At 30.0% G+C, this 20490-nt stretch overlaps 9 protein-coding genes across 13 annotated transcripts; 6 read left to right on the top strand and 3 right to left on the bottom strand.

The window, feature by feature from the left end:
- The first annotated feature begins 228 nt into the window (after positions 1 to 228).
- Positions 229 to 2195, top strand: Usp12-46 (Ubiquitin-specific protease 12/46). Of its 3 annotated transcripts, none has more exons than XM_035096047.1 (8): positions 229 to 568; positions 630 to 710; positions 773 to 989; positions 1064 to 1144; positions 1211 to 1512; positions 1591 to 1728; positions 1778 to 1933; positions 1991 to 2195. In XM_035096047.1, exons 1-8 carry the CDS (start codon positions 566 to 568, stop codon positions 2096 to 2098), a joined length of 1086 nt encoding a protein of 361 aa, XP_034951938.1. In that variant the 5' UTR covers positions 229 to 565; the 3' UTR covers positions 2099 to 2195. The 3 variants fall into 3 exon arrangements, with proteins under 3 accessions (XP_034951938.1, XP_034951940.1, XP_034951939.1); XM_035096049.1 differs by having other exon boundaries at positions 1790 to 1933; XM_035096048.1 differs by having other exon boundaries at positions 229 to 560.
- A 1-nt stretch (position 2196) lies between these two features.
- Positions 2197 to 3174, bottom strand: RpL21 (ribosomal protein L21). Of its 2 annotated transcripts, none has more exons than XM_035096053.1 (2): positions 3070 to 3174; positions 2197 to 2736 (listed from the first exon to the last, which is right to left on the bottom strand). In XM_035096053.1, exon 2 carries the CDS (start codon positions 2714 to 2716, stop codon positions 2237 to 2239), a length of 480 nt encoding a protein of 159 aa, XP_034951944.1. In that variant the 5' UTR covers positions 2717 to 2736; positions 3070 to 3174; the 3' UTR covers positions 2197 to 2236. The 2 variants fall into 2 exon arrangements, with proteins under 2 accessions (XP_034951944.1, XP_034951945.1); XM_035096054.1 differs by having other exon boundaries at positions 2197 to 2732; positions 3070 to 3166.
- Positions 3175 to 3309: 135 nt separating this feature from the next.
- On the top strand, positions 3310 to 4289 carry LOC118074659 (uncharacterized). Its single transcript, XM_035096051.1, has 4 exons — positions 3310 to 3437; positions 3521 to 3756; positions 3836 to 3899; positions 3973 to 4289. The coding sequence occupies exons 1-4, from the start codon at positions 3387 to 3389 to the stop codon at positions 4279 to 4281; spliced, it is 660 nt and encodes a 219-aa protein (XP_034951942.1). The 5' UTR covers positions 3310 to 3386; the 3' UTR covers positions 4282 to 4289.
- A 233-nt stretch (positions 4290 to 4522) lies between these two features.
- Positions 4523 to 5534, top strand: LOC118074658 (chymotrypsin-1-like). Its single transcript, XM_035096050.1, has 3 exons — positions 4523 to 4661; positions 4748 to 5058; positions 5134 to 5534. Exons 1-3 carry the CDS (start codon positions 4607 to 4609, stop codon positions 5527 to 5529), a joined length of 762 nt encoding a protein of 253 aa, XP_034951941.1. The 5' UTR covers positions 4523 to 4606; the 3' UTR covers positions 5530 to 5534.
- Positions 5535 to 5736: 202 nt separating this feature from the next.
- Alg2 (alpha-1,3/1,6-mannosyltransferase Alg2) lies at positions 5737 to 7159 on the top strand. Its single transcript, XM_035096136.1, has 2 exons — positions 5737 to 5991; positions 6105 to 7159. The coding sequence occupies exons 1-2, from the start codon at positions 5749 to 5751 to the stop codon at positions 7089 to 7091; spliced, it is 1230 nt and encodes a 409-aa protein (XP_034952027.1). The 5' UTR covers positions 5737 to 5748; the 3' UTR covers positions 7092 to 7159.
- A 266-nt stretch (positions 7160 to 7425) lies between these two features.
- On the bottom strand, positions 7426 to 9722 carry LOC118074947 (fatty acid hydroxylase domain-containing protein 2). Its single transcript, XM_035096524.1, has 5 exons — positions 9201 to 9722; positions 8784 to 8901; positions 8240 to 8671; positions 7906 to 8178; positions 7426 to 7834 (listed from the first exon to the last, which is right to left on the bottom strand). Exons 1-5 carry the CDS (start codon positions 9226 to 9228, stop codon positions 7669 to 7671), a joined length of 1017 nt encoding a protein of 338 aa, XP_034952415.1. The 5' UTR covers positions 9229 to 9722; the 3' UTR covers positions 7426 to 7668.
- A 597-nt stretch (positions 9723 to 10319) lies between these two features.
- Positions 10320 to 13472, top strand: ND-75 (NADH dehydrogenase (ubiquinone) 75 kDa subunit). Its single transcript, XM_035096522.1, has 4 exons — positions 10320 to 10465; positions 10730 to 12259; positions 12330 to 12830; positions 12927 to 13472. Exons 2-4 carry the CDS (start codon positions 10733 to 10735, stop codon positions 13083 to 13085), a joined length of 2187 nt encoding a protein of 728 aa, XP_034952413.1. The 5' UTR covers positions 10320 to 10465; positions 10730 to 10732; the 3' UTR covers positions 13086 to 13472.
- Positions 13473 to 13475: 3 nt separating this feature from the next.
- p115 (General vesicular transport factor p115) lies at positions 13476 to 16570 on the bottom strand. Its single transcript, XM_035096521.1, has 5 exons — positions 16392 to 16570; positions 14634 to 16259; positions 14373 to 14553; positions 14114 to 14301; positions 13476 to 14017 (listed from the first exon to the last, which is right to left on the bottom strand). Exons 1-5 carry the CDS (start codon positions 16467 to 16469, stop codon positions 13577 to 13579), a joined length of 2514 nt encoding a protein of 837 aa, XP_034952412.1. The 5' UTR covers positions 16470 to 16570; the 3' UTR covers positions 13476 to 13576.
- A 564-nt stretch (positions 16571 to 17134) lies between these two features.
- On the top strand, positions 17135 to 20454 carry LOC118074708 (transferrin-like). Of its 2 annotated transcripts, XM_035096138.1 has the most exons (12): positions 17135 to 17393; positions 17463 to 17571; positions 17673 to 17812; positions 17887 to 18017; positions 18144 to 18288; positions 18370 to 18649; positions 18717 to 18868; positions 18950 to 19196; positions 19269 to 19417; positions 19529 to 19878; positions 19957 to 20112; positions 20182 to 20454. In XM_035096138.1, exons 1-12 carry the CDS (start codon positions 17312 to 17314, stop codon positions 20365 to 20367), a joined length of 2127 nt encoding a protein of 708 aa, XP_034952029.1. In that variant the 5' UTR covers positions 17135 to 17311; the 3' UTR covers positions 20368 to 20454. The 2 variants fall into 2 exon arrangements, with proteins under 2 accessions (XP_034952029.1, XP_034952030.1); XM_035096139.1 differs by lacking the exon at positions 17135 to 17393 and having other exon boundaries at positions 17656 to 17812; positions 20182 to 20452.
- Positions 20455 to 20490: the final 36 nt, after the last annotated feature.

Raw genomic sequence — 20490 nt, forward strand, 5'->3', positions numbered from 1 at the left:
ATGAAATAATCATTGTACATCCTAAACCATCATATTTGAAAAATAATTGCAAATTCTATAATTTTTACAGTTCACCTTAAACTTCAAAATTCGAGATTGGGAACTCAATATGAATAAAAATCATTTCCGCCGTCGATAATTGCTCATAAGATACAAACCAAGCATTAATGCTCCCGAGTGTACCTCATTGACTACAAATGTTTTCAATGTATTCTTACCATCGTCGTTTCTCACCATTGATACGTTGATTTTTCCCAAGATTTGTCACAGAGAGAAACATGTACACAATTCATCTGAATTCTATTGCTACGAAATAACAAATATTAGATTAATAATAACTTTACCGTAATTCTAAACTTGTTATACATCATTGAAGTAAAATAAATCAATAATTTTATAAATACAATTTTATACTATGGTAATGGTGAAAAGAGAAAGAGTTTAATAATGGTGTATGACATGTGAGCAAATAGCGTTAAATACTTTAGAAATTAATATACCATGAAGTGGACATTTAATTTGATATTTATTGTTCAGTATTTCGTCCGAGCTATTAAATGGTAAAATGGTAAGTTTTAATTATTGTTAGTAACGTTTGCGGCTTTTTTTTAATAATTAACCTCTCTTAGGGTGCAAATATATCTCAATTAGAAAGAAATATCGGAGCCGATCAGTTTCCTCCTAATGAACATTATTTTGGTTTAGTTAATGTGAGTATATGCTATTTGATTTACATTAAAAAGATGATTGTCTAATAATGATGAATTTGCAGTTTGGTAATACTTGTTATAGTAATTCTGTTCTTCAAGCTTTATACTTCTGCAGACCATTTAGAGAAAAAGTGTTAGAATATAAAGCTAGAAATAAAAGAACCAAAGAAACATTATTAACATGTCTAGCAGATCTGTTTTACAGCATTGCAACTCAAAAGAAAAAAGTTGGCTCTATAGCTCCTAAAAAATTTATTGCTAGACTAAGGAAAGAGAAAGGTATTATTAATGATTAAATTATTAGGAAAATAAAAACTAGCGAAACTCCGTTCAATAATATAATTGTTTTTCAGAGGAATTCGATAATTATATGCAACAAGATGCTCATGAGTTTTTAAATTTTCTTATCAATCATATTAATGAAATTATTTTAGGTACGGTACTTTTTGTTTTTATATTAATAAGATATAATATATAACAATGATAATATTATTTTATAGCGGAGAGAAATCAAAGTAAGGCTGCTGCTACAGGAGGAAAAAGTGGAACAGCAGATGCTGGAACACCACCACCAGAACCAACATGGGTACACGAGATATTTCAGGGTATTTTAACCTCAGAGACTCGTTGCCTTAATTGTGAGACTGTATCTAGTAAAGATGAGGACTTTTTTGATTTACAAGTAGATGTTGATCAGAACACATCAATTACTTACTGCCTCAAATGTTTTTCCAATACTGAAACCCTTTGTAGTGATAATAAATTTAAATGTGATCACTGTAGCAGCTACCAAGAGGCACAGGTAAGTATCAATATATTTCTGGAGATATTTATATTTTAATTATCTCAACTATATTGCATTATTTTTATTGTATTACAGAAACGCATGCGGCTTAAAAAATTACCCATGATTCTTGCCCTTCATTTAAAAAGATTTAAATATGTAGAACAGTATAATCGACACATTAAAGTATCTCATAGAGTTGTTTTCCCATTGGAATTGAGGCTATTCAATACTGTAAGTAGAATTTGAAATAATTCTTATCTATTTTTATATAAATTTTAAGTTGATCTTGCAGAGTGACGATGCAGTTAATCCTGATCGCTTATATGACCTGGTAGCAGTAGTTATACATTGTGGAAGTGGACCGAATCGAGGACATTATATTTCAATTGTAAAAAGTCACGGGTTTTGGTTGCTTTTTGATGACGATGCAGTTGATGTAAGTAAATACTTATCTCATCTACAAAAGTAAATATTTACAAGATTCTTTTTTTAGAAAATTGATGCGTCAAATATAGCTGATTTTTATGGGCTTACATCAGACATTCATAAAACTTCTGAAACTGGATATATATTATTTTATCAATCTAGGGACTGTAATTAATAATGTAAAAACTTTACGTACGCAAAAATTATTAAATTTATGTTGCTATACTAGTCTAAAGAATTCATTGTGAAACGGATAAATAAAATACACTATTGTTATATATATCTTGTTTGTATTTTTTTTATTATCAAATTTTTAAGCAATAAATTCGTAAGGTATTGGTGCTAAAAGGATAGGTTCTTCACGGCCAGATACAATATGAGCCTTGGAAGGTTGAGCTGGTTGTCTTTTTAGAAGAACATGAACTTTCTTCTCTTTAGCTTCTTTCCTCAACCTTTCGTTTTCCTTGACGCGTTTCAGAAAGTCTTCACGACATTTAGAGTGATTGACATGTTCAATCCGAACATTTATACGTTTAGCAATGATGCGACCACGTACTCTTTTGTTTACAATGACACCCAAGGCATGTGGAGTAACATTGAAGACTCTTCCAGTTTTGCCATGATAGACTTTGTAGGGCATACCCTTTTGAACGGCACCATTTCCCTTAATGTCGACAATGTCACCAACTTTATACACTTTCATGTATGTTGACAGTGGGATGGTTCCATGTTTTCGAAATTTGCGAGAGAACAAATCTCTCGTTCCACGGCGATAACCCTTGGAGTTAGTCATTGTGATGACAACTAGCCTGTCTAAACAAAAGTGAGGTTATGATCGGTAAGTATGAGAATAATTTTTAATTTGACAAATATTTAACTTTTAGAGAAAAATTTATCGGTGATGGGATTTACTTTTTGAAATTTATAAGAGAAATTGTTAAATAACGACTAGAAACAATAAAACTACGAAATACACGTGGTTAATTTCTTTACAGTATATTTATCTTTTTAATAAGGAAATAGAGGTTGATACTTAGGAAAATATTCATTAGTATATTTATTGAAATTAAAAGACTTCAAACCATCATAAGCTTTTAAGTAGTTGAGTAACAATAAAGTAAAATTTTATAATAAATATTATATTACCTTACGCTAAAATTCGCTGTAAGAAAAAGAGAGAAGCAGGCTGGAAAAGATTATAATATAGATTATACAGACTATACATATGTGTACAGTATAATAGTGTATTCGATGAGCAATTACCAACTGTGGAAATAATTTTTTTTTATATCAATCGAGTCACTTAAAAAAAGTAATTAATTACGCCATAAGATGGCGATAGAAATTGCGCGTCTTGTTCGATATCCAAAAGTTCAATTTTATAAACTCGGTTTGATTTTTCATTTCCTAAAAAATATTTCCGACGATTTAGTTAGAAAAAATATATATTATTAAGTGTAATCATGGCTGATGACGCAAGTCTATCTGATGAAATTAATGAGTTAATAAAAACGGTTAAAAACTTTAACTAATTTATTCACGTTTTTTTCTGATCTGTTGATTTTTTTGATTAACTGTTTCTGCATTAATTCTAAAGGATGGAGAATTAGAAGACGAATTAGCCAGTCAATTACAAATTCTTGAAAAATGGAAGAAAATACATTTATCCCTCAATTGCCGGAATTTGAATAAAACCAACATTTTAGGAGATATAACCAAGGAAAATGAATGTTTGAGAGAAAAAATAAAAAAATTAACGTCAGATTATGAAGATTATAGTAACAAAGTAAAATTAGTAAAGTCAAATCAGTCAAAACAGGCTGAAGCTACATGGTAAAGATAAAATTATTTTTTTTTTGTTAATCGTTGTATTATTCAATTTAATAATTTCATTCTTCTTTCTCTACATTAGGCAACGTTTTATGGAAGACTCTCAGCAATATCAACATTTTATAAAATCAGCTCAAATAGAATACGTAAGAGTTTTATTTTATAAAATAATGTGAGTATGAAAAGATTATTTCATCTAATAAATATCGATTGTTGTAGAAATCAGAAAACTTGAATGCAGATATTCATCGTTATGAAGTAATTCATCAGGAATTAAGTAACCAAAGTCTTAATGTTATTCGTAATATGGAGGAACTGACAGAAAAATATGGACTCGATGAATTGGGAACGAACGTCAAAGCTAAACAATTAAAAGAAATTCAGTCATTCAATAATTTATTAAAACAAGAACAACTACCTATCTCGATTAAAATAAAAAATGATGAAAACAAAAAAAATAGTTTGATACAGAAAATAAAGCGAAAAGAGAGTGACACAAATAACTTGATAAATCAAAGAAAATTATAATTAAATTAGCAGCTGTGTAAATGTTTAATTATATCTTACGATTATTACTTGATAATAATATATTTACTTTTAAAATTAATCTCAATGACTTACGTGCAACAATTAATTCAATTCTCACGATCGATTGTTTTATATTTTAATTGTCTAATCAATCGTAAAAACAATTGGTTACATATTTCAAAATCAGTTTGACATAACAGTATAATATTTATAGTAATAAATTTTAATAATGTACCATTATATTTTTGGATATAAATAGGGGATTTTTAAAATTAAAAAGTACATTCAGGATTAGAATCATCACTGGACAATTTATCATAAAGCAATGGCTGTAAAATTTTTTGTCCAAGTTACTCTCTTATTTTTTACCGTTCTATCAGGTAATTTTTTAATTATTACTTTTAATAAAATAATTTTAAAATCTTCTTTTATGTATTGTTAATAAAATATTTGAAAACATTTTCAGTCGGGCAAGCAAAAACTCCTCAAAGAATTTCTGGAGGAACTCCTTGTCGTGCAGGGGAATTTCCTTTTATTGTTTCGTTGAATGTTAATGGAGCCCATTTGTGTGGAGGTAGTCTCATCAGTAACCGACATGTTGTAACAGCAGCTCATTGTGTGGTTGATTTCAGTGCTCAGGGAATGAATTCCCTTCGAGTTGTAACTGGTACTATTTATTACAATAGTGGTGATGTACACTCTGTCAAGAAAGTTTGGTATCACAGAAATTACATTCGTGGTGATAGCACTTCTCCCAACGACATTGCTATTATTGAAGTATGTAGACCTATATTGTATTATCTATTATAAAATGAAAATTTTTCTCTATGTAATAATGTAATACTTTTTTAGTTGCAAACACCAGTACAATTTAATGCACAACAAAGCAGCATTCGCATTGCATCCAGACCAACTCCAACAGGAGTGGTAGCAACTGCAATAGGATGGGGATTCCCTAGTGCTCAATATCCAGTCAATAGTTATATTTTGAAGAAAGTTCCTTTAACAACAATTCAACCTAGTCAATGCCAGCCGTACTTGCCATACACACTTTGGACTCATCAAATATGTGGCAGTGGAATGCAAGGGCAAGGAGTTTGCATGGGTGATAGTGGTGGTCCTTTAGTTTATAATAATGAACTTATCGGTATTGTTTCGTATGGAATTCCATGTGCTGTTGGTAATCCAGATGTATTCACAAGTGTTTATCAATACCAAGATTGGATCTTAGATGTTCTCCGATTGTAAATAGAATTAATAATTCAATTGATATATAATACTATTCAAATTTATACGTAATTTTTTATATAAAGTTGAAGACAAAATTATTCAATTAATTTATGTTGTAATTTATTTTCGACTATTTTAATCTTCCATGATTCAAAAATTTCCCGCATTTCCATTTGTAAACATCGAACAGCTGTTGGCTGATGACGTCTGATATTCGTATGACAGTGTGTGGTTGGCATGGCTCGAGTAACATTTTTACATCCAGATCTTGGAATTGGAGGAGCTGAAAGATTAGTTGTTGATGCTGCTTTAGCATTAAAAAAGCAAAATTATCATGTGAATATAGTGACGACTTTTCATGATCCAAATCGTTGTTTCACTGAAACTAAAGATGGAACATTGCCGGTGACAGTAGTTGGAAATTGGTTACCACGTCATATTTTCGGCAAATTTTATGCATTATGTGCTTATATACGAATGGTACTATTTACATAATTAAAATTATAATACATATATTATTTATATTTCTTCCACACCCATGGTTTCTTAATTTTTATAACTCTAACCTCAAAATAAAATGAATCTTTTTTCAGATGTATGCGGCAATAGCTATTTATTTTATGGATATTAAACCAGATATTGTGATATGCGATTTAGTATCAGCATGCATTCCAATACTTCGTTTATTTGTCAAAAAAATAGTATTCTATTGCCATCATCCTGATCAACTTCTCACTCAACCTGGAGGTAAATTTAAAACTATCTACCGATCATTACTTGATTATTTCGAAGAAATTACTACTGGGCGAGCAGATAAAATTTTTGTCAATAGCATTTACACTCGAAAAGTATTTAAAAATACTTTTAAAAGCTTAAACATTAATCCTGAAATTTTATATCCATCAATTCATACTGAATTTTTTGATCAAACACGAGTCCAACCACTAGAAGATTTCATAAAATTTAAATTTAATCCAAATAATTTCATTATACTTTCAATAAATCGATACGAACGAAAGAAAAACTTGTCAATAGCTATTGATGCTTTTCATAAAATGAAAGATTTACTAACTAACGAAGAATATGAAAAAATTTATTTAATTATGGCCGGTGGTTATGATGAACGTATAGTAGAAAATGTTGAACATTATCAAGAACTCGTGAATCACGCTAAAAAATTAAATATAAATGATAAGATAATTTTCTTCCGATCTCCTACTGATGAAGAAAAAGTCTCACTACTAAGTCATTGCAAAGCTTTGATTTATACTCCAGAGAATGAACATTTTGGTATTGTTCCATTGGAAGCAATGTATTTTAAGAAACCAGTCGTTGCTCACAATTCTGGTGGACCCACAGAGACAATCGTTGATGGAGAGACTGGCTTTCTAGTTAAAGAATCTACTCCCGAAGCTTTTGCGGAAAAAATTGTTACTTTATTTAGAGATGAAAATATGAGAACAGCTTTTGGGAATGCTGGAAAAGAAAGGGTTGTAAATTCATTCAGCTTTGATGCATTTAGTCGACAACTACATCGAACAATTGAAGAATTAATTTCGGAAAAAGAAGCAATACAATAAAAAATTCCATGTGTTCATTTTAAAATACACATCTTTATTTCTTTGTGATACAAATATTTTGAAATGAATTAACTTGTTGATTTAGCTAATATAAATTAATTCTCACAAATAAAAATTATAAATAAATAAATATATATTTTTTTGAGATATTACATATCGATTTTATTGCTTGTATAAATAATTTTACACCAATAATGTATGTAAATAAAGTCTGACAATAAAAATATTTCTGAAAAATTTTTAACTTATTATATATATATATATTATATATATATATTCAACAGGTATATAATAGTAGTAACGCTAGCTATCATAACAGTAGTAATAAACATATAAATAAAGTAATAATAGTAGTAGCAATCGTATAAGTTGTAAGAATGATATGAAAATAAATGTATAAAATACATATATGCATAAAATTATTTAATTGACATATTAAAAGTTAAAAAATAATTTCTCTGCTTAGAAAAGAAAATTTCATTAAAACTCAATTGGAAACACGAGATTATTTAAATAGATATTAATAGACATATAGTAAAAAACGTATCTTTCATAAATATTAATGAAATATCAATAATTACGTTGATTTACTATACTTCATTTCCTTATCCGGAAATGCTTCTCTCGCTGGAACAAGACTTAACATCATTATATGTCGTGCACATGCAGTTGAATTACGGAATTGTGTATCAGTTCCATGCAAACGATCTAAAACACCTAAGACACCGTAGCATTGATTGAATCTGTAATTAATAAAAAAATTATTTCATTTTAATTCATTGCGTTATTCAATGTGCTGCATTGAAAAATTTACTTTAAATGATGGAAATCGTGAGCTTCCGGAGACGGGAAAAACGGCAGATGATAGCCTGAATGAGCATTCAAGGTTGATAGAATAGCTAGAGAGAACCAAAGCCAAGCTGTTGCAACATGAGAACCGACGATAAAGACTCCTAGAAACGGAGGAATCAGGTTTGAACCAATATGTTCCAAAGGATGACAATAAAGTGCTGTCACAGCCACTGGGGCAGTCCACTGATGATGTCGTTTATGGATATATTTATACAGAAATCGACTATGAAGTAATCTACAAAAAAAAAATCAATTAATATTTGATTATGTCATAAAAAAATTTTTTTATTGCTTACCTGTGCGAATAATAAAAGCCAATTTCTTCAAATAAAATATGGACTGCTATTTCAGCAAGAGCCCAATGGAAAGTAGGTAATTTTCGCACTGAAGGATATCCCCTCCATTCCATAAGAAAGTAACTTAAATAAATGACTGGTAGTCCAACGATGATTTGATTGAATAATACTTGAACAATAACTTTTAATAAGTCTTTGGTATTCACGGGTTCATTTGTTCCGGGCTGTATTTTGTAGCGACGTAGAGCTACAGGTCGATTGGTTACATCTAAAAACGTATAGATTCCACCAAAAATCCAATAAACTAAAAATGTAAGCACTAAAGAGCCATAAACCCAAAGAGTTATAGGATCATCGCCGATTGTATCTAGAATTTCGTCCCATCGTGCTTGCCAAAAATCTCCAGAAGCTCCCCACAATCTTTGTAAATACCTTGTAAATATACAAAGAAATCAATTATTATTGATCGAACAACTTTTATACATAGTTAAAGCTTTTTTAAAAATAATTTTTTAATATATTCTTATCATAATTAATGACCTACCATGTTAAAGAGTTGCAAAATGCTGCAAAACCGATAACTACGGTTCCAATAACAAACAAAACACTTCGTAAACTTGATAATAGTGTTGGTGGCGTGCTTTTAGATTGATTCGGCCTATCTGTAAGAAAAATTAAATTACCGTTTTAAAAATACATTCTCACTACTGTTATGATTTGACATTTATTTTTTGAAGAATAGAAAAAGAACTGAAACTCAATAATTATGGCAATTGATGACAATAGACATCAAACTAATTATACATGCGGATGTTATTGTTTGAATACATAACACCTGATGTGTTTGTTAGCAGAGTATTTTTTTGTTTTCTTTGTTTGCGATCATGACTATTAAGTACTGTTATGTTATATTATTTTGATCGTAACTGTTCATAATTATTTGATAAAATATTGTTTTTACCTGTACATTTTATTTCTGATTCCATCATGATTGTATTAATTTTTAAACAAAAAAATTACACTTTTGTAAACGTCAATAATAAACGTTGAACGACATTGGCAAATGCGCCGTAGCAAAATTGCGTTGTGAGTCAATGAGTATATATGTGAAGCACTTGCTACTTATATTATTCACTCTCTTTTAGCGCAGGTTTAGTTAGGTATCCGTACTATATACCGTTAACTTGTAAATACATATATCAAGCTACATATAAACTTTATTTATTAATTTATCACAAACGTCAATGGACATTTTTTATCATGTAATGAGATTAAAATTTTAACTCACACAGTTCAGGAAGTGTTAATTGATCATTGTTTATTATTAGCTCAGTTGAAAAACTGAATCCATTAGCAGTAATTAATATTCATATTTAATTTGGAATTATATCAAACTTTGGTTAATTGAAAGTATTTCTTTGACTTTATAATTTACAAAAAAATTAAAGAAACTAATAATAATTGATCCGTATGATAGAATTCAGTAGTGAAGCAGATGAAAGTAAATTTAAATGTATTACAATTTGACACAACCAATGAGAAATGATAACATAGTTCGTTGTCATACCACAAGATGTGATTTGAGTAAAAATAAAAATATAACTTTCACTGAAGTATCAAATAATCAAAATCCTTCTAATTTTTTTTTGACTCCAAATCTCTTTGTTTTGAAGAAATAATCATTCATTGATGAATTTATGTAACATGTAACTATTTTAAATGGTTTATTCCATCAATTAGCGTTCATTTATTGTATAAGATGTCCAAACCATCGAGTAGGTCTCAGCAGGGGGTTCCGTTATACTTCAATTTTTTTTTATAATCCTTGACGTTATGTTGTTATTTTTTGCGCACAATATTAAACTTGTATGTAAACAGATGATTAGTTTTTATACGTATTTTGAATTAAAATTCTATCAACACTTTCTTATATTAATAAAAACATAAATAGAGATCAACAAGAAGACTTTTCTGATTTAGGTTTATAAATTTTTAACACAAAAACATAGATACCATTGATTTAGCAAACTAAATGAACTATTTTTAATATTAAATCATACGTAAGAATACAGAAATAAACTTGGTGCAATAAATTGCAATTATTAACGTATTTGAAACGAATTACTGGTAGTGATCAATCCAAAAGAAACACATCAAATCATACTTGCGCTTGGAAGAGTCGATAGTCCCGACATCTACCTAAAAGGGTTCTATCACAAGAATTCGGTAATTAAACTTTGTTAAATTCTAATTTGTTTTTAATATTTTATAATGTTTTTTGTGTGTTTTGTCTTTTATATACGTTAATATTTTACTTATAAAGGTGGTTTTAAGTTACTTAATTTTTAAGATCAATTATATTTTATCTGTATGTAGAGTTGGAGGTTAATGTCATTTTTAAGTTCCATCATAATTTTTTTTATTATATAACAACAATTTAAAAACACTAACAACACCCCAAAATTAAATTTTAACAAATTTTGTTTTTAGAAAATGTTACGATTACCTCTAGTGAGGGCGACCAGTTTGTCGTCTGGAAGATTAGGCAAAGCAGGAATTCAAACATCAGCTGTAAAGTCTCAAGATTTAGTTGAACTGTTTATTAATGATCAACCTGTTCAAGTACCACCTGGAACAACAGTTCTCCAAGCAGCAGCAAAATTAGGCATCGAGATTCCTCGATTTTGTTACCATGAACGTTTGGCAGTAGCTGGAAATTGCAGGATGTGTTTGGTGGAGATTGAAAAACAACTAAAGCCAGTAGCAGCTTGTGCTATGCCTGTAATGAAGGGATGGCGAGTAAAAACAGAATCAGAACTAACTAAAAAAGCACGTGAAGGAGTGATGGAATTTTTACTGGTGAATCATCCACTTGATTGTCCCATTTGTGATCAAGGAGGTGAATGCGATCTTCAAGACCAAAGTATGGCTTTCGGAAGTGATCGTAGTAGATTCACAGATATTGAATTTAGCGGTAAAAGAGCTGTAGAAGATAAAGATATTGGGCCCTTAGTAAAAACAGTGATGACTAGATGCATCCATTGTACTCGGTGTATTCGTTTTGCTTCTGAAGTTGCTGGAATTGATGATTTAGGTACCACAGGACGAGGAAATGATATGCAAGTTGGTACTTATGTTGAAAAAATGTTTTTATCTGAATTATCAGGAAATATTATCGATCTCTGTCCTGTTGGAGCATTAACCAGTAAGCCATATGCATTTGTAGCCCGTCCTTGGGAGACTCGAAGAACTGATAGTATTGATATATCAGATGCTGTTGGTAGTAACATTGTGGTATCATCGAGAACCGGAGAAGTTTTACGAATTCTTCCCCGTGTTAATGAAGAAGTTAACGAAGAATGGATTTCAGATAAAGCTAGGTTTGCTTGTGATGGTTTAAAACGTCAGAGATTAATAACTCCAATGATGAAAGTCAACGGAAAATTAGAAAATGTTGATTGGGAAAGTGCATTGTTTACTACCGCACGAAATATGCAAAACCTCCCATTAGGAAAAAGTGCTGTTATTGCTGGAAAATTGGCTGATGCTGAAGCTCTTATGGCTTTAAAAGATTTGGTTAATAAGTTAGGTGGAGAAACTCTGGCAACAGAACAACCCTTCCCTCAAGAAGGATCAGGTATTGATCTTAGAAGCAGTTATTTGCTTAATAACAAAATTCAGAATGTTGAAGAAGCTGATGTGGTTGTTTTGATTGGTACAAATCCAAGGTATGAAGCTACATTAATAAATACTAGACTGAGAAAAGGATATCTTCATGGAGAGCAAACTATTGCTCTTATTGGACCCAAAGTTGATCTTACTTATGATTATCAACATTTAGGACAAAATCCTGATATTATCGATCAGTTAGCGAGTGGTCAACATCCATTCTGTGAAACTTTAAAAAATGCTAAAAAGCCTATGATCATTCTTGGAGCAGAACAATTAACTAGAAAGGATGGAGCTCATATTTTAGCTGCAACACAAAAGTTTGCAAAAGCCTTGGGGGACAAAACTAAGGTAAATAAAAAAATATTTCCAAATTAAATTTTACTTGAAATGTTAATAATTATTTTTTAATTTTTTACAGACCTCTGAAGACTGGAAAGTACTGAATATTCTTCATACGAATGCGTCCCAGGTTGCAGCTCTGGATTTGGGTTATGGATCAACAATTGAAGATGTTAAACAATTAAAACCTAAAATTCTATTTTTACTTGGAGCAGATGATTCGCAGATCACTCGAGAAGATTTTCCAGATGCATTTATTGTTTACATCGGAAGTCATGGAGATCATGGTGCTAAGATTGCAGATGTTATTTTAGCAGGAGCAGCATATACAGAAAAAAATGGTAGTTATGTGAATACAGAAGGACGAGCACAACAAACTGGTGCTGCATTAACACCTCCTGGAATGGCACGTCCTGATTGGAAAATCATTAGAGCTCTTGCTGAATTTTCTGGAGTTCATTTACCTTATGATACTATTCATGAACTACGTGGTAGAATAGAAGAAGTTGCTCCACATTTAGTTAGATACGGAGACATTGAACCTGCTAACTATTTCTCTCAGGCTCTCCAACTAGCAAAAGTAAGTTAGGTTAAATTTATACAATTATTTATACATCATTATTTATTATTTGTACATCAAAAAGTAAATGGAAATCTTAAATTACAATTTTTGTAGCAAACTGGAGGTTCTTTCCTCCCAGATCCATTGGATGTTAAACAAAAGTCACTAGACCAATTCTTCATGACTGACGTTATATCTCGAGCTTCACCTACGATGGTAAAATGCGTTCAGGCTGTCTTAAAGCAGCGTCAACAAGTTCAGTCTCAAGTTTAGAACTATTTATTTATTAAGCTGTACATAGAACGAGAAAGTCTGTTGTATCTAGTGATACTTCTCGGTAATTATTATCTATATTATAGTTTGAATAATTATTAAATTTTTAAACTATACACTATCAATAAGATATAAAAATTCATATGAAACTTAAAGTAAACCAAAATTGTATTTAAATTTATGTCAAAAAAAATTAAATGAATGATGAATGATTTTTTATAATTATTTGTTATTTAGTATGACAAGTAGATTATAAATAAAAGAAAAAAGCTAACCGTACTATTATGGTCCAGACAATTATGTCATCTTCGGCATATACCATATACGGTATCATACCATGGACAGTAGTCTGATTAGCCATTGTTATAATAAAATAATAATACTCAACAATTTTCCATTTATTTAAAGAGAAATATTTTTTTTTTATTTAATAATTTTTACATCAGTATCCAATTGCGCTATGGACAAGCCAAGAAATAATTAAAACTAGTTCAATTACTTGATTCTGGTTGATCATCTGTATCTATTTCTCCAGAACTTTCATCAGATTCAACTTTTTCTCCTAAAGCAATCAGCTTTTCTTTGTAGAGAACAAGTTTCGATTCTTGGTCAGCTAAAAGCATTAATAAATCTTCTTGGTCTTTTTTTAATTGATCCAATTCTTCTGATTTTTCTTTTAACATATTCTCTAATTGTGCTCGATGACTTTCTCGACTTTCATATTCTTGAAGTTTTATTTGATATTCATTCAGTCGAGATTCTAATTGTTTTATTATATTCTGATGCTCTATTATCGATTCATCAGTTGATGAATCCTTATGATTAGTTAGTAAAAATTCTTTATTATCATTTAAATTTGTTTGAGCTGCTCTGAGAACTAAATTTTGATCTTTCAGATTACTTATCTCTGATTGTAATTCTAGAAATTGACGCTAAAAACAAAAATATTATATTTATACCACAAATCATATTTTTACCATAGTCATACTTTAATATTATATTATAAACTATCAAATTAATAATATTACCTCAAGTAAGAGTTTGTCATTCATAAGTGATTCCTTTGTTTGAGTTAATTGTTGTATTTTTTCATCTTGTTCTCTTATGAGATCTTTATATTGTGATAACAGAGCAGAATCTGAGCTTGATAAAGTTGTGGTCGCATCTTTATTAGAGGGCACACCACTTCCTTTAAATACTGATTCCATTATGGTTCCTAAAAATAAATCAAAAAAATATAATACTCTCTTTATACTCATGTATTGATTTAAAAGATTATAACAACACCTTCTAATGCTTTGGAGAGTCGACAAAATTCATGATCAAGTAAAAGGTCTCCAGAATTTTTTGCTGAAGGTTGAGGATGTTTCAATGTTCGAGAATAAACTTCATGCCTCGCTAATCCACCAATTGCATCAAGAAACCGTTCTATACCGACTCTTTTTTCAATTAAATTACATAATTGTTCCTTTAGTAAAAAAAAGTTTAAATTAATAAAAGTATAATTCGAATTATTTAATGATTATAAATTTAATCGTAAAAACTTACTTTAGTATAATCGGAGACGTCATTATCATTGAAATGTACACATATTCCGAGTAAAAGAGCGCACATACTTTGAATAAGATTTTCCATTAAATCTTCATTATTTTCATGAGCAGATAGTAGGGCCGTCAAGTATGATATTGATGAATCAATTGATAAAAATGCTTTAACCGCAATAGGACAGTAAGCAGTCCATCTACATAATAACATTAACAGTCCTAATTTACATTGAGGTTTATTGCCTTGTTGAAGAAGCATCACACACTGTTGCATTAATGTTACTGGTGGCTTTCCTATTTTAGTAGCCAATAACACTCTTAACAACTGTTCCTGTTGGGTAGGATTATCAATTAACGCATATGATAAAGCAACAGCAGAGAACCAATTAGATAATGGGTCTGGGGAAAACAGGCCGCCACATAAAAGTTGTCCCATAGTTAATGAAAGAGTTTCGTTGCTCTGTGGAAGAAGTGTTTGAACTAATTGCATCTGTCCTACTTCATTTTTATACAGAAAACATTGGAAACAATATAGGACAGCACATTTCAGTTGAAGTGATTGTTTTTCGTTGACCATACACATCAGGAGAACTACAATAGCTGGCTTCGGAGGTGTACTAGGAGCAGTGACATTTGCTAAAAATTCTTGATTACTTGTCTTGCCTCTTATAACTTCAGCTACAGCATTGATAGTTTCAATTAATACATCTACAGGTACTCCGCTGGCCATCAAGATGTCACAGAGTGCTTGAAGAAGACCACAATCGTGCATAATACGTTGACATAAACCAACAAACTGTGCTGAACAACTTGGAGCAACTAAGGCACGAATTACTTGCAACATACAGTGAACGTTGGCTACTTTTTGTGGTTTCCACTCAACCGAAGTACTATCATCATCAGGAGGTAATTGGAATAGTGGAGTTAATCTTTGGATATAAGAGCCTTCTTTGAAAAAAGTTTGATTACTGACATTACCTTTTAATAGGTTTAACATCAAAAGTAAACAATCTTCTACAATTATTCCACCATCAGCACCTCCCTCTTGAGTAATTACATCAAAAATTCTATCGAAAGCATTCTCAAATGCTACAATTTTTTGAATATTTGCATTGCCTTTCGTCAATTGAATTAATAGTAACAAAGCATCATTTCTGATAACTTCCCTGCTGTCACTCAACAAATCCATGAGCTTAGAAATACCCATAGGCATCACCAAAATTATTTCTTGAACATCTTTAGGCCGATTTATCACAAGATTTGATAGTAATTTTAAAGCTGGCCATCTGACACGAAAATCGAAGTCTTCTAAAGATGATATAACAAATCCTACTGTATCTTGTTGCTTAATAAATATCTCTGTGAATTGTTCCCCTATTTTATTTCCCCCATACTTTTCAACTTCTTCATCATAGGTTTCTGGACTGGTTATATTACAAAGAGTATCTAAAGCTAAACCTACAATTTCACAATCTGTTCGATCCATCTCTAAAACTTGTCTAAGGGCGTTCATTCCCTGAGCACCCACTTCCAATCTGTATGTTTTTGATAGAGCTTTAAGAGCTCGACATGCATCTCTTCGATCATCTAATAAACTTGAAGAGTCAAGTCGGTCAACCAATCTTTCAACCTAAAAGAAATCAAATAATATTTTCAACAGTTGGTCCAATAAATTCAATTATTTTATAATTTAAGAGAATGAATAAAAATTTATTGACATAGTCTTTAACTTCTGGGTGGGAAAAATTATTGTAATACTTACAGTGTCAGCTCCGGTTGGTTGATTTCCTGGTTCTGGAGCTCCTAACACAGATTTTAAACTGTTTTTAAAATACTCCATAATATCAACAACTGTATCACGTTTTTTGTTTTAAAGTCTACTATTTACACGTCACAAGGTAGCAACATGACAGTAGTCTCTGTATTTTTTTTTTTTTATACTTTCTGGTATACTGAGACAGGTTATCAATTGTTATCAGTGACTTTTACAAGTGCTGCTCTCTTTATTTCTTGACAATAAATTCAATATGGCTAATCAACAGTTGGTAACTATTCAGTGTGGCCAACAGCATGATGGAGTTACGTTGTATTTTTATAATATCTTTTTTTTTTTTGCTCTGATTTTTGAATAAATTTTTAAACAATTTAAAAAAATAAATAATAAGATTAATATTGAAATTATATTAATCTCTACTAGCCTTGTTCTTGCTAATATTTTATGTAAACAAAGTGTATCTTCCACATATTATAATCGATTTTTAATGGAATTAATTAATTTATAAGCAGATAATCAAAAAAGATTCATACACAAAAATAATTTATTCAGTTGAATGTAAATTAACATCAGTTTTAATATTAATTTTATGCTAACTTTCTGTTTTAGCAAAGTTTTGTAAAAATATTCAAGACATTACGAACTTTCACTCTTTATTATATTTCATATTCTACACTGAAAGTTCGCTGTATTTATTTCAATAAAGAAGAAACTAAAAAGATGCTGCGCTCTACTTGATTAACAGAGACTGATAAAGTGAAAGCATCTGAACACAGATCATCCGATTAGTCACACAATGTTTGATACTCGCTCTCCAACGATCTGTTGATCAGTCAAGTAATGAATGTAATATAAGATAGAGTGATGTACGTAGGTCAAAGTGTTTTGTAGTTGATAGAATTTAAAAAATGTCGATATTGACCTTGATTTTTCTCTATTCAACATGTGTTGTATTTCCTATTTTGATTAGTGCTGATACCAGTGATAAATGTAAGTTTAATTATTTAAAACTTTATTAATGAAAATAAATTTTTCTACTCAATTGATTATTCATTTCAGTGCGATATTGCGTAGCCAAGAACGTACACAAGCAGCAAAGTCATCAATTTAATTTTTTAAATTTGAACAATAATAATGATTCTATAGAATACATCGTGGTGAATGAAAGGTAGTCGTTTTGAATAAAAATAAATTCAAACTACTAAAGAATAAATAAATTTTTAACTCAAGTTTTTTCAAAATTATATAAAAGATAATTTCAAACGATAGGTCCAATTGCTTGAGACAACTGATTACAGGCAATGCCGATTTTGCTGTCTTTGAACCCGAAGATCTTGTAATTAACTATTTAAATTCTAATTATGAATCTCCAATTTTAATTACTCATGAATTGAGGTCTTCAAAGCTAGGTAAATAAGTTTTTAAATATGATATAATTCGATTTTAAAACTTCTAATGATTTTAATTAAACAATTTTTAACAGATAAGACACGTTTTGAAATGATTCTTTTGGTTACTAAAAATATTAAAAACTTTAACGATCTTGAAGAGAAAAGATTGTGTCATCCGGGATATGATTCAGATATTGCCGATTGGACAAGAACATTCGCGGATGTAAAAAACTTTTGTATAAATCATTTTCTTTTGAAATAATTACTCCGTCTTATAAACCTAATTAAGAATTAATTTAAGCGTCACATCAAGACTAACAATAGTAATTGCGTTAATACTACTTTACAGTACTTTCATTCCTGGATCTTTGCAAGGCAATGTAACAGTGATAAAACTTTACTTGGAAATGATATATCATCGTTATCAAAATATTTTCAAGCTGCATGCATTGCTGGGCCGTGGACATTTGATGCCAAACAAGATAGTCAATTGAGTTTGTATTAAAAAATTTATTTCACAGTCATAAGAAATTATTTCATTATTTTAATGCTTCATATGGTTTTTTATTAAACAGAAACAAAGTATCGGAATTTGTGCGCATTATGTGAGAATCCAATTGGCTGTTACTCTAGTGATAAATATCATGGGCGTGAAGGGGCACTATTGTGTCTTACTGATAATGTTGGAGATGCAGCATGGGTTCGATTACAAGATGCAATAACACATTTTCAAGCAGAAAAAATAAATAAAAACCTATATAATTATTTATGCCCGGATGGTTCATCAAGACCAATGATTGAGGGTGTACCATGTGTTTGGATCACTAAACCTTGGCCCGTGATTGCAGCACGACGGTAAAAACAATATAATTATTAATATAGTCAACGAAGGTTTAGATTACGTGTAAAATATTTTTTGCAGCGGAATTGTTGAGAAAGTTGCTAAGAAAATTAAATTATTACGCACAAGTCAAGGATCATGGAAAAACAATTTTTTGGATCAGTTAGAAAATTATCATGTAATTCCTGTAAATACTGATATTATAAAAACACCTGGAGATTATTTAACTCAGTGTGAGTTGTGAAATAATTACTGAAATAATCAACTGGCTTAATTTAATATTATGAAAAATAATATTAATCGTTTTGGTTTAGACAACGGCTTCGCTAGTGCATATTCAAGAAGTGAATGTAGTCCTTCTCGAACAATAAAGTGGTGTGTAGCATCAAATTTAGAAGATCGAAAATGTCAACAGATTCGTGATTTAGCTTTTTCCTATGGAATAGTACCAAAAATATCTTGTTATCAGCGTCACGGACGTGATGCCTGCATTGAAGCAGTTCATAATGGAGACTATGACTTTTTCATAATTAAACCTGAAGAAATGATGAAAGCTGAAGAGTATGTAAAATTTTATTATTTAATTAAACAATGAAATTGATATAAATATAACTGAAATCTTTTTATTTATAGAAAAAATTTAGTTAAACTTTTGGAGTTAATCTCCAAAAAATCACAAGATTTAAATACTTATGGAATATTAGTCAAAAATGATTCTAAATACCATACTCTTGAAGATCTTGAGGGAGCTCACGCTTGTTTTACTAAAAAACAAAGTATTGGTAAGGAATTGATTAATATGAAAATGATATAACTAATTATGATAAGCCAAATAAGGCTAACATATTATAAATATAATAATTTACTTAAAAGTTATTTTTTTTTAATTTTAGAATGGAATGCATTTATTGTTGTCATGAGAAATCGAACTAAAAATCCTATCTGGTATTGCTCAAATGACAATGCAGTTACTCATTTTTTTCAAAGAATTATTTTAAATAATCAGAATAATAACAATGACAATAATGATAATGACGACAATGACATTCATAATAACGGTTTAAATGAAGAATCAATTTCTATTGAAAATACATATGAGTGTTTGACTTCTGGAAAAGGTGATGTAGCATTCGTCAATTTAAATACAAAAAATGATTCATATCGATCACACCATAACTTAAGAAGTATCTGCATTGACAAAAAGTCCAATGACTGTATTTTAACATGGACTACATTAGGAACGGTAATACATACCTGAACCATTTTTTTTCTCTAAAATTACCTCATTTTCTACTCAAAAAATTACTCCAATTTATTTTAGATTGTAGTCAATGCAAATATGACTGAAATAAGACGAGATGAGATTCGTAGTATGCTTATGGAATTAAATGTATGGTTTGGATCAAAGTTTGCTGGCCAGGCTTCTGCTCTCTCTTTATATGGTCCATTTGATTCACATCGAAATGTTATTTTTTCGGTAATAATTATTTACGTTTAATTAAAACATTGAAAAAATTTTTTTATTATACATATTTTATGTGTCTAGGAAAAAACTCAAAGTCTACAAGATGATTTAAACTATGTAAGGCTGCCACGAAGTTATGAAAACGTACTGAAACAAATCAGGGATCTTAGGACTCAAAAAACTCTTTGTAATAAAGCTAATTCAAGTGCCATATCGAGAATCATATTTTTTATAAGTTACTTAATCATTTTCATTAATTTTTTGTAAAACTGTGATACATCTTTTAATGCCAAAAGGTATTTTAATACGTGATATGTAATATATGTTACATCATAAGATAAAAATAATCACATTAATGATATTTTATTATTCAACTTTGAAGTAAACAAT

This window comes from Chelonus insularis, unplaced genomic scaffold (assembly GCF_013357705.1).
Source record: "Chelonus insularis isolate UGA/USDA-ARS -01 unplaced genomic scaffold, ASM1335770v1 contig_139_pilon, whole genome shotgun sequence".
Taxonomy (NCBI): domain Eukaryota; kingdom Metazoa; phylum Arthropoda; class Insecta; order Hymenoptera; family Braconidae; genus Chelonus; species Chelonus insularis.

What these genes read in the sequence shown, in the direction of transcription:
- ND-75 (XM_035096522.1), top strand. Translation starts at nt 10,733, where the DNA reads ATGTTACGATTACCTCTAGTGAGGGCGACCAGTTTGTCGTCTGGAAGA. An exon ending in CCTTGGGGGACAAAACTAAG is followed by an intron (nt 12,260 to 12,329) that starts GTAAATAAAAAA and finishes AATTTTTTACAG; the next exon opens with ACCTCTGAAGACTGGAAAGT. An exon ending in AGGCTCTCCAACTAGCAAAA is followed by an intron (nt 12,831 to 12,926) that starts GTAAGTTAGGTT and finishes CAATTTTTGTAG; the next exon opens with CAAACTGGAGGTTCTTTCCT.
- LOC118074658 (XM_035096050.1), top strand. Translation starts at nt 4,607, where the DNA reads ATGGCTGTAAAATTTTTTGTCCAAGTTACTCTCTTATTTTTTACCGTT. An exon ending in ATTTTTTACCGTTCTATCAG is followed by an intron (nt 4,662 to 4,747) that starts GTAATTTTTTAA and finishes AAACATTTTCAG; the next exon opens with TCGGGCAAGCAAAAACTCCT. An exon ending in ACGACATTGCTATTATTGAA is followed by an intron (nt 5,059 to 5,133) that starts GTATGTAGACCT and finishes ATACTTTTTTAG; the next exon opens with TTGCAAACACCAGTACAATT.
- Usp12-46 (XM_035096047.1), top strand. An exon ending in TAGACTAAGGAAAGAGAAAG is followed by an intron (nt 990 to 1,063) that starts GTATTATTAATG and finishes ATTGTTTTTCAG; the next exon opens with AGGAATTCGATAATTATATG. An exon ending in TATTAATGAAATTATTTTAG is followed by an intron (nt 1,145 to 1,210) that starts GTACGGTACTTT and finishes ATTATTTTATAG; the next exon opens with CGGAGAGAAATCAAAGTAAG.
- p115 (XM_035096521.1), bottom strand. Translation starts at nt 16,469, where the DNA reads ATGGAGTATTTTAAAAACAGTTTAAAATCTGTGTTAGGAGCTCCAGAA. An exon ending in ACGTCTCCGATTATACTAAA is followed by an intron (nt 14,554 to 14,633) that starts GTAAGTTTTTAC and finishes TTTTTACTAAAG; the next exon opens with GAACAATTATGTAATTTAAT. An exon ending in ATGACAAACTCTTACTTGAG is followed by an intron (nt 14,018 to 14,113) that starts GTAATATTATTA and finishes TTTTGTTTTTAG; the next exon opens with CGTCAATTTCTAGAATTACA.
- RpL21 (XM_035096053.1), bottom strand. Translation starts at nt 2,716, where the DNA reads ATGACTAACTCCAAGGGTTATCGCCGTGGAACGAGAGATTTGTTCTCT.
- LOC118074659 (XM_035096051.1), top strand. Translation starts at nt 3,387, where the DNA reads ATGGCTGATGACGCAAGTCTATCTGATGAAATTAATGAGTTAATAAAA. An exon ending in AAACAGGCTGAAGCTACATG is followed by an intron (nt 3,757 to 3,835) that starts GTAAAGATAAAA and finishes TCTCTACATTAG; the next exon opens with GCAACGTTTTATGGAAGACT. An exon ending in AATCAGCTCAAATAGAATAC is followed by an intron (nt 3,900 to 3,972) that starts GTAAGAGTTTTA and finishes CGATTGTTGTAG; the next exon opens with AAATCAGAAAACTTGAATGC.
- Alg2 (XM_035096136.1), top strand. Translation starts at nt 5,749, where the DNA reads ATGGCTCGAGTAACATTTTTACATCCAGATCTTGGAATTGGAGGAGCT. An exon ending in TATGTGCTTATATACGAATG is followed by an intron (nt 5,992 to 6,104) that starts GTACTATTTACA and finishes ATCTTTTTTCAG; the next exon opens with ATGTATGCGGCAATAGCTAT.
- LOC118074708 (XM_035096138.1), top strand. Translation starts at nt 17,312, where the DNA reads ATGTCGATATTGACCTTGATTTTTCTCTATTCAACATGTGTTGTATTT. An exon ending in GGACAAGAACATTCGCGGAT is followed by an intron (nt 18,018 to 18,143) that starts GTAAAAAACTTT and finishes ACTACTTTACAG; the next exon opens with TACTTTCATTCCTGGATCTT. An exon ending in GAAATGATGAAAGCTGAAGA is followed by an intron (nt 19,197 to 19,268) that starts GTATGTAAAATT and finishes TTTTATTTATAG; the next exon opens with AAAAAATTTAGTTAAACTTT.
- LOC118074947 (XM_035096524.1), bottom strand. Translation starts at nt 9,228, where the DNA reads ATGATGGAATCAGAAATAAAATGTACAG. An exon ending in TTTTGCAACTCTTTAACATG is followed by an intron (nt 8,672 to 8,783) that starts GTAGGTCATTAA and finishes TATATTTACAAG; the next exon opens with GTATTTACAAAGATTGTGGG. An exon ending in GGCTTTTATTATTCGCACAG is followed by an intron (nt 8,179 to 8,239) that starts GTAAGCAATAAA and finishes TTTTTTTTGTAG; the next exon opens with ATTACTTCATAGTCGATTTC.